Source organism: Mchenga conophoros, linkage group LG6 (assembly GCF_057382185.1).
Source record: "Mchenga conophoros isolate Kocher_MC1m ecotype Shallow Benthic linkage group LG6, M_conophoros_male_GT1.1, whole genome shotgun sequence".
Classification (NCBI taxonomy): Eukaryota; Metazoa; Chordata; class Actinopteri; order Cichliformes; family Cichlidae; genus Mchenga; species Mchenga conophoros.
Window position 1 is genome coordinate 24,814,137 of NC_140531.1, and position 10,008 is coordinate 24,824,144.

General features: G+C 46.0%; 1 protein-coding gene across 1 annotated transcript; it reads right to left on the minus strand.

The window, feature by feature from the left end:
• Positions 1-555: 555 nt before the first annotated feature.
• On the minus strand, positions 556-5,806 carry LOC146572678 (uncharacterized). The gene is made up of 4 exons (XM_085278659.1): positions 5,693-5,806; positions 5,272-5,615; positions 4,495-4,872; positions 556-724 (listed from the first exon to the last, which is right to left on the minus strand). The coding sequence occupies exons 2-4, from the start codon at positions 5,399-5,401 to the stop codon at positions 618-620; spliced, it is 615 nt and encodes a 204-aa protein (XP_085134785.1). The 5' UTR covers positions 5,402-5,615; positions 5,693-5,806; the 3' UTR covers positions 556-617.
• Between the last annotated feature and the right edge of the window lie 4,202 nt (positions 5,807-10,008).

Here is a 10,008-nt window from a genome sequence, read left to right on the forward strand (position 1 = left end):
CACTGCAATAGACTATCCACTAACTCAGGTTTGCAAATGTCAAAAGAGTAAAGTCATGCATCCAATGCTTTGTAGTTAATATTAATGGAACAATATTAATTACAAGGCACTGCATGCATGGCATTATGATTGGGAGCTAAGCCCCCCTTAAAGTTTGAACCTAGAATCATCTCTGGTATTTATGTATGTGTCTTTATTATCATTTTTTTATTTTATTTAAAAGTTTTAGTTTTCCTTTGCATCCTGTGCCTTTGTGTGTTTTCCAGTGAATGTTTTCCTTGCTCATACTTATTTCTCGAATTGATCTTTACATTGGACCACTGGACTGTTTACAATGGGCCTACAGATTCTGAATTCTGCTTTTGGGTCCTCCAACCTAGTTCACACCCTGGCACAGCTGTTATTTGAAAAACTAGGCAGATCACATAAAAACAGTATTGACAGATAAAAACAACATTAAATTTGAAAATTTAAGAATAGTTAACTCTTTGCCAGAATGTTGGTTTAGATTTCCAAATGGACTAAATGTCACGGAAAAGAGGGACCCAGGCGCGGTTCTTGCTCACAGAAACACAGTGCGTTTATTTACAGTGAAACAGACAAGTCCAACAATCCATTCAAAAGTGCAATTTTCCAATCGTGCTCGTCCCTTGCTCCCAGTGCGTTCCGTGTAGTAACTCCCTTCGTGTGTGTGCTCCCCAACTCGCTTCTCCGCTCGCCCCTCCTGGAGGAAGAAGGAAAATCCAGCGTTAGCCACACGCTAGCCGAATAACACACTCACACTGCTCGCACAGACTGTACCAGTTCGGAGTAATAATCCCACGTCGACTGTCGCCGTGAGTCCAGGTTAAATACCCCTTTCTAGCCTGGAGGAATGATTACCAACCACTGATCAGGTAATCAGCTGCAGGTGGGCCGGCAACAGCGAAGGGGGACTCCCAATGACGACAGTCGCCAGAACACGCCTCTCCCACGGCGCGCACTTCCGTAAACAACCCCGAGGGCCAGGGAGGGAGAAGCAAACACATATACAGAAAACATAAACACAAGCAGGGTCGTCCGGAAAAGGCCGTCCGACCGTGACAGTACCCCCCCTCTAATGGGAGCCTCCGGGCGACCTGGCAAACTTGTCCGGATGCTGGCGGCGGAATTCTCTCACCATGCGATGATCGAGAATGGCAGACCGCGGCACCCAAGAACGTTCTTCCGGACCGTACCCCTCCCAATCCACCAAAAACTGAAAGCCCCTACCGCGGCGCCGGGCATCCATTATGCGAGTAATGGAATACGCCGGGGCGCCGTCGATAATCCGGGCGGGTGGCGGGGGCCCAGGGGGCGGGCACAAAGGGCTGGTCCGGACGGGCCTAACCTGAGAAACATGGAAGACGTTATGTACCTTCATAGCAGGCGGAAGGGCCAGCCGGACCGTCACCGGGTTCAGGACCTCCTGGATGGCAAAGGGGCCAAGAGACCGGGGGGCCAGTTTCTTGGACTCAGTCCGAAGAGGGATGTGCTTGCTGGAGAGCCACACCCGCTGGCCGACCTGATAATCCGGAGCAGGAGTGCGACGGCGATCCGCCAATGCCTTGTTCCGCTCGGCCGTTCTCAGGAGTGCTGCGCGCGTGGCCCGCCAGACCCGACGACAGCGCCTAAGGTGGTGCTGGACCGAGGGAACCGCCAGCTCTCCCTCAGAGATGGAGAGGAGAGGGGGTTGATACCCCAGCGACGCCTCGAAGGGCGAGAGTCCAGTCGCTGATGACGTGCTGGCGTTGTGGGCATACTCCACCCAGGCCAACTGCTCGCTCCAGGTCGCTTGGTTCGATGATGCGACGCAACGCAACGCAACATGGCCTCCAGCTCCTGATTGGCCCTTTTGGTCTGACCATTAGTTTGGGGGTGGAACCCGGAGGACAAACTGACCTGAGCTCCCAATTCTGCACAGAACTCCTTCCAAACCCGCGAGGTGAACTGAGGGCCACGGTCGGAAACGATGTCCTGGGGTATGCCGTGGAGCCGAAACACATGCTGCGTCAGTAACTGGGCCGTCTCCAAGGCAGAAGGGAGCTTGGGCAGAGCAATGAAGTGGGCAGCCTTGGAAAAACGGTCAATAATGGTTAGAATGGAGGTGTTACCTGCAGAGGGAGGCAAGCCGGTGACGAAGTCCAGGGCGATGTGCGACCATGGGCGTTTTGGAGTGGGTAACGGTCGCAGGAGGCCAGAAGCAGGCGAGTTGGTGGTTTTGTTCCGTGCGCACACCGGGCATGCCGCAACATAGTTCTGGACATCGAGAACAAGAGAGGGCCACCAAAACAAACGTCGTAGAAAGGAGACCGTGCGATTTTTACCTGGGTGGCACGAAAACTTGGCAGTATGTGCCCAGTGAATGACCTGACTACGCGCTGTGGCCGGAACATATAGTCTCCCTTTCGGGCCCGTGGCAGGGTCGGGCTCCTGTCGCTGGGCGTCCCTGACCACCTTTTCAATCTCCCATGTTAGTGCACCCACAATGCAGGTGGGGGGCAGGATGGGTTTTTCCTTCTCGTCCTCATCGGTCACGGGTGCGAACTGGCGCGACAACGCGTCTGGCTTAGTGTTCCTAGAACCGGGCCTGTAAGTAATGGAGAAGTGAAAACGAGTAAAAAATAAGGCCCACCTGGCTTGTCGGGCGTTGAGGCGCTTGGCTGCCTGGAGATACGCCAGATTTTTGTGGTCCGTCCACACCACGAAAGGCTGCTCAGTGCCCTCCAGCCAATGTCGCCATTCCTCAAGGGCCCACTTGATGGCGAGCAACTCCCGGTCGCCCACGTCGTAATTTCTCTCGGCCTGAGACAACCTGCGGGAGAAGAACGCACAGGGATGCAACTTGCCGTCGATCCGTTGGGAGAGAACCGCCCCCACGCCCGAATCGGACGCGTCCACCTCGACGATGAAAGGCCGGCCGAGGTCCGCCTGCACGAGGACCGGAGCCGAGGAAAACAGGTGCTTGAGCCGATCAAACGCTTGCTGGGCTGCGGAGGCCCACTGGAAAGACAACTTAGGAGAAGTTAGGTTGGTTAGAGGAAGGGCTACCTTGCTGAAGTCCCTGATAAAGCGGCGGTAGAAATTGGCGAAGCCCAGGAACCTCTGCACCTCCTTGCGGGTCTTGGGAATGGGCCATTCCACTACGGCTTTGACTTTGGCCGGGTCAGCTCGCAAACGCCCCTGTTCCACAATGAAACCCAGAAAAGAAACAGTTTCCACATGGAACTCACATTTCTCCGCTTTCACAAAAAGGCGGTTCTCCAATAGGCGCCGTAGAACCAGACGTACATGGTTGATGTGCTCAGTCTGCGACCTGGAAAAAATCAGAATGTCATCCAGATACACGAAGACAAAATGGTTAATAAAGTCCCTGAGCACATCATTAATCAGGGCCTGGAAGACCGCGGGGGCGTTAGTGAGACCGAAGGGCATCACTAAGTATTCGAAGTGCCCCAGGTGGGTGTTGAAAGCCGTCTTCCACTCGTCACCCTTGCGGATGCGAACCAGATGATAGGCACTCCGAAGATCCAGTTTGGTGAACAGGACTGCCCCCTGTAATAGTTCGAATGCCGAGGCCAGCAGGGGGAGTGGATATTTATTCCTAACAGTGATCTTGTTCAGCCCTCGAAAGTCAATGCAGGGACGCAGGCTCTTATCTTTCTTCTTTACAAAGAAGAATCCTGCTGCTAAAGGCGAAGTAGATGGGCGAATAATACCTGCGACCAGAGACTCCGTTATGTAGCATTCCATGGCCTCGCGTTCCGGTTTAGACTGTAGAGCCGACTTGCTGGCAGGGGAGCGCCTGGGAGTAGGTCGATTCCACAGTCGTAAGGCCGATGTGGAGGCAAAGACAACGCCTTACTTTTGCTGAATACCTGGCCAAGGTCGTGGTAGTCGGCGGGCACCAAGGAAAGGTCGGGGGGTGAGGAGCTTTTCGCAGAGGCGGTCCCAGGATTGTCCGGGACAGCGGCAAGTAAACATTGTTCATGACACCGCGTGCTCCAGCCAGTTACACACCCTTTGGCCCAGTCGATTTGGGGGTTGTGATGTTGGAGCCAAGGAAATCCCAGTACCAGTGGGGTGTGGGGGGCTTTGAATACCAACAAACTGATTTTCTCAGAGTGATTTCCCGAAATAATGAGTGTAATCTCCTGAGTGCGATGTGTGACGGAGGCTAGATGACCGCCATTTAAGGCTGAGACCTTCAGGACCTCTGGAAGGGGAAGTAGGGGCAGGCCTAAGATGTTGGCTAACTCCTCGTCTAGGAAATTTTGTTCAGAACCAGAGTCAATGAGTGCGCAGCAGGAGTGAGTGAGGGAGTGAGACATTAATTTAGCAGGGCAGCTGAGGTGAGGGAACACTTTTGTTGTGGCGCCCGCCAGTATCCCCACAATTACTGACGGGCCGACTCTTTTACTCGGTCTGGGCAGGAGTCAACAAAATGTCCTCTTTTTCCACAAAGAAAGCACTCACCAGTCCGTTGTTTGCGCCCCAGTCTAGAGGAGGAAAGCTTGGCTCCGCCGAGCTGCATGGGTTGCTCTTCATCCCCGTGTTGCTCCTCCTCCTCACTTCTCCACATCAGAGTAGGAAGGTCCCTAGATGTACCCGTGCCCCCAGCAGGCCGCCGACCATCCCCGGCTCTTCTGCCGAACTCCCGCATGTGGTCGTCTAAGTTAATACACATATTGATTAGAGCAGACAAAGCTTTAGGCAGTTCCTTGGTTGCTAACTCACGCTTAATATTCTCACTAAGGCTGTTGAGGAAGGCTCCACGCAGTGCTTTCTCCTCCCAGCCCGACTCCTCCGCCAGGATCCAGAACTCCACGGAAAAGTCAGCAACACTCCTCCTACCTTGCTTCAGAGAAAACATGCGATGACCTGCAGCATCCGAGCTAGCGCCTTTATCAAACACACAGCGAAACTTGCTGAGAAAGACGTCATATGACACAGAGGGCTGGGTATTTAAAACTGCCTGAGCCCATTGAAGCGCCCGCCCAGTCATAAGTTGCACCAAATAAGCGATTTTAGTAGAATCAGAGGCAAAGGCACAAGGTTGCTGTCTAAACACAAGAGAGCATTGCGTCAAAAAACCCCGGCTCCTCCCCAACTCGCCATCAAATTTTTCGGGTGCGGGGAGTGAGTACTCCCGCTGCCGCGGTGGAGGTGAAGGAGGAAGCGGACAGGCTGCCGCGGCTTCCAGCGAAGGGGCGGGCTGCGTTGGAGCCGTATTAGGTGAGGAAATCAACATACCTTTAAGCTCTGTCATGGCTTGCAGAAGCGCGGTTTGTTCCTTTGAAACGTGCTTCAGCATTTCCTCGTGTCGCTCCAAAACCTCCGCTTGGATAGACAGCTGGCGTGAAGCAGAATCCGCTGGGTCCATGGTGGTGGGATTATTCTGTCACGGAAAAGAGGGACCCAGGCGCGGTTCTTGCTCACAGAAACACAGTGCGTTTATTTACAGTGAAACAGACAAGTCCAACAATCCATTCAAAAGTGCAATTTTCCAATCGTGCTCGTCCCTTGCTCCCAGTGCGTTCCGTGTAGTAACTCCCTTCGTGTGTGTGCTCCCCAACTCGCTTCTCCGCTCGCCCCTCCTGGAGGAAGAAGGAAAATCCAGCGTTAGCCACACGCTAGCCGAATAACACACTCACACTGCTCGCACAGACTGTACCAGTTCGGAGTAATAATCCCACGTCGACTGTCGCCGTGAGTCCAGGTTAAATACCCCTTTCTAGCCTGGAGGAATGATTACCAACCACTGGTCAGGTAATCAGCTGCAGGTGGGCCGGCAACAGCGAAGGGGGACTCCCAATGACGACAGTCGCCAGGACACGCCTCTCCCACGGCGCGCACTTCCGTAAACAACCCCGAGGGCCAGGGAGGGAGAAGCAAACACATATACAGAAAACATAAACACAAGCAGGGTCGTCCGGAAAGGGCCGTCCGACCGTGACACTAAAACGGTCATGCAAATGATTAAAGACTAGATAAGAAAAGAGAGAAACAAACAAATGAACAACAAAAACGGTACCAATGCTATTGACTGGTTTTAGAAATAAAGCCAGGTCATGTATGGATATGCTCAGTCCAGAGGGGTACAGTATAAAGTGAGTTCAGCAAAGTCAGGAATACTCAGGATGTATGTCATTTGACAATTCTTGTAAACAGAATCAATCTGAGCTCCGTCTTTATAAGTCAGAAACTAAAAATAAAATTATAAAAATATGACAGGAAAATGAAACGCTGGCATTGAGAAGTAGATGATGTGTTTAGTGCTGCAGAAAAATGTTTATCTTGTGAATTCATGATCATTGCTCGTAGAGCAGAAAAAAAATGATCTCAACTTAATTATGTCTATTTTAGTGTTCATGCGATCTCTGTACTGCTGTTTATTCTTAATGTGACAGCTGCACCTTTGAGCTCTGAAACTTCAACTTAATACATTTAAACACTACAAGATATTTGATGCATTCTGTTCCGACACCCTCCCATCTAATAAATTAAACTTGGAAATAACTTTAGGTTGTGTCTACATCCAGATTTTATTGATTGATATCAATACTCTCAGTAATAAACAGTGTACAGTTGTAAAGGATCAATTTGCCAGTCTATTGTCTAGTAGCTTTAGTTCCAATTGTGTTTAAAAAAACATTAACGGAAACTTTACAACACAGCTTCATTAAATGGTAAGCAGGATGGATGTATAAAACATACATCTTCACCAGAGAATCAATTAAACTGCCTCACTGATGTCCTGAAATATAAAAGAAAGCAGCTTTAACTCATCAAACCTTGAAATTCTCCCTGCTGCTGCTGCCTGCTCTTGAGAATAGGATGAACCCAGAATCTCTGTTTCTTCCTTTTCTTCTTTAGACACATCAGGAAAGGCTCATCATTACTTGATAGCCTTAAGTTTGAATTCTGTTTTTATATTCATTTTTTTACTTGAACTCAGACAATTAAAATCTTATTAATTCAATAAAACAGAGTTCTCTTTTATTTCAAACATGGGAGTCAGGAGTAAGAGAAAGGAAATGCTTACTAATTCTTATTCCTATTTAACCCAGGATTTATATCTGTTCTTGATTATATGGCTTAATATGCATATACGCTACCTTTAAAAATATATACCTATACCTATCTAATGCAGTCCTTTTTATATAAATATATGCATATATAAATTGTTCTAAAACAATTAATTATTAACTACACCAATACAAAAATAAAGCTTGTTTTATTACATACAACTATCCAGATTTATTGTACAGTACAACCATCATATCATCCTACAGGGTACAACCCAAATGTCCCCTGAGCGTCAAAATCTAGAGTTTAAATATTTAACAGCCTGTCTCATCCAAATACTGCTTTATAAGTGTTTCCTTATATCATTTTTTAAAAACTTTAAGTTACACAGTCAGCATTTTCCCAGCTTTCTTTTCTGGCTTCAGCTAGACTAAACTTTATTAATATAATAGGTCTTTTCCGGTCTTACTTGCCAAAACATTTAAAGCTCAGAATACTCTTAGTACTAATTTACTGATTTTCCTCTTACATACACTCATATTATTGCTTTATTTGCCGCTGATTTGCTGCTTTCAGCCTGTATTGTGTGTTTAACCTCTTCATATTTTTCCCACAGTACACTTTTATTTCTCTTTGTAAAATCAGCCGTTCTGCTGCCAGTGCACTTATCAATAATTGTGATTAGTCAGATGCCAGCGCCATTCCTTTAATGTGAATGTTGAGAGACCTTCGTGAGACCCTCGGGGAACTTAGTGAGTTGATAATCAGCTTAGTGTGACCGCTTATCTTGAGTGCCGATGTTAGGGTAAGTGAATCCAGATAACGGAAAGCTTCCCTGGGTATGCTGAACTCTGTTTGTAGTGCAGGGCCCAGGTTACGTGTGCAGCACAAGTTACCATGATGATTTAACCAGGTAAAAAGAGAACCACCTTTGCAATAAAGAAAACTTAAGATTGCTCCCTAATCAGTTAAACTTGCTTCTTGGTACACCCCTGTGGTGGAAGGGTTAATAGGAGCTGGGCTTCAGTCAAATAAAACTGGAAAACAAACATGTTTATTGGTCTGTGAAATGAAATCTCATAAAACTATTAAAGCATAATTTGACAAAACTACCTTGACATTATAAAATTATTTGTAATTACAGGCTATTGCAAATGTGAAAGAATGGCAACACTATACAACAATGTTTTTCTAGTGAATCCATTTTGATATTATTATTATTTTTCATTTCTGACCACATCCTTCCAAAAATCTCTTGTTTAGTTTTTACACTGACCAAAGTGATCCTAACCCTAACATCTTAACCTTAACACCCAACAATAGCCAAGGCTTGCAAAACTGTGCATTATTACATGTTTATTACAGCACTGATTAACAGGATATGAAAGCTACTGATAACAGAAAAGTAATGAATAGAAATACAAGCTTGTTCCCATTTGTAGTAGCACTGAAGCTATCTGTCATGGTCTGTCTATCTAGAGTATCGAGACAAGTAACTCAGGCAAACTTAAAAAGATCAGCGAGTTTTGTATGTACATGAACAATCCGGATGTATTTGCTCATTGTTTCTAGCTTTTATATAAAATGTGATCCCTTTATCCCTGAACTCAAACATGTGCTGATAGCAGCAATGGTGACCTGATGTGAATAAGGGAGTAGCTGAAAGCAGCTTTATTATCTTTTAATATTGCACAGGTTTAATTTTTTTATTTTTTTGTTATGTTTTATGCCACAGTTGAGGGTCCTTTCACACATCCGTTTGAAGGCTTTTCAATGCCATAATTTTCTGTGTTGAAATTTCAAGGCTACAGAGCCACTAGCCTGAATATCCACTTATGTTCTGAAATACTCTGGATACAGTTACGAAAATCATCGCAGTTCTTTCCTGTATGTTTGAGGTCCTAATGAGAAACCTTGAGAACTCCAAATGTCTTTATTTTCTTTTACAACTGTTTTGGATTCTGTGATTATTGCTCAATGATTATTGCTAGACAGCGATTAGTGCACTAATGTCTTTTCTTTGTGGCTACTCTCAGCTGAGACTATTTGTGTGCTCGCTGTCTTTTCCTGCAACCACTGCTATATCTTTTTTTGTCAGAAATATCATGACCTTGGTTAACTTTATAAAATGTTTGCAGTAGAAAAGAAGATATAAAAAAAGGAATTGTGTTATTCCATTGAGCCTGTGCAGCATCACATAGAAGTAAAGATTTTGTCATCACTAGCAATCAAGCTGGTGAAAACATTTTTTTTTTTTGCTGGCTTAACTGCATTTAAATTCTCTGGAGAAATGCCATTTTAGACTGCAAGGCTGAAACACTACATATTGCTCTGAGTTTTCCATCTTTGGGTGTGGATCAATATAGCTTATAATAGATCTGTTTGTGTATGTTTCATACCGCAGCACGTTCTCATCTCACTTCCAGCACAAATAGCTTTAACACGAACTCAGGTATTGTTTACTGGGAGAAAACAATGATTAGAAATATCTATAATTTATCTATAATCTATAATTTCTTAATATGCTTAGCAAATAGCCAAGTTGGCAATTCATTTCATGTCTTTAATCTTGTATTGAGTGGAAATTGCGGGTAAAAAAAATTGCAGTTAATTTTAAACACCCTTATATTGAAAGTCCTCCAATTGACTCCTTAAAGTTTTAACATGTCCTGCCAATATGAAAACAGGTAGGCAGGGTACTTTCCTTTTTAAAAGTGGGTGAGGAAACTCACTGCACCATAACCAGAGAGAACTTGTTATGCTGGCAGAAAAGAACAAAAGAACAAAATGTTCAAGGTTCAAGGTTCTTTATTTGTCACATGCATAGTTATACAAGTATAACACACAGTGAAATGTAGCCTGACACGCTCCTCGACATGTGCAAAAAAATTGGTAGTATATACATTGGGTGAATGTGCAGTAGTAGCAGCAAGCAGGTGAACTCTGTACATTAATATGAAT

Excerpts from the sequence above, each read along its gene's own strand:
- LOC146572678 (XM_085278659.1), bottom strand. The coding sequence starts at position 5,401 with ATGGACCCAGCGGATTCTGCTTCACGCCAGCTGTCTATCCAAGCGGAG. Across the intron at positions 4,873-5,271 it reads AGCCATGACAGAGCTTAAAG|GTAGGAGGAGTGTTGCTGAC; the intron begins GTATGTTGATTT and ends CTCTGAAGCAAG. Across the intron at positions 725-4,494 it reads GGGGCGCAAACAACGGACTG|GAGGGGCGAGCGGAGAAGCG; the intron begins GTGAGTGCTTTC and ends TTCTTCCTCCAG.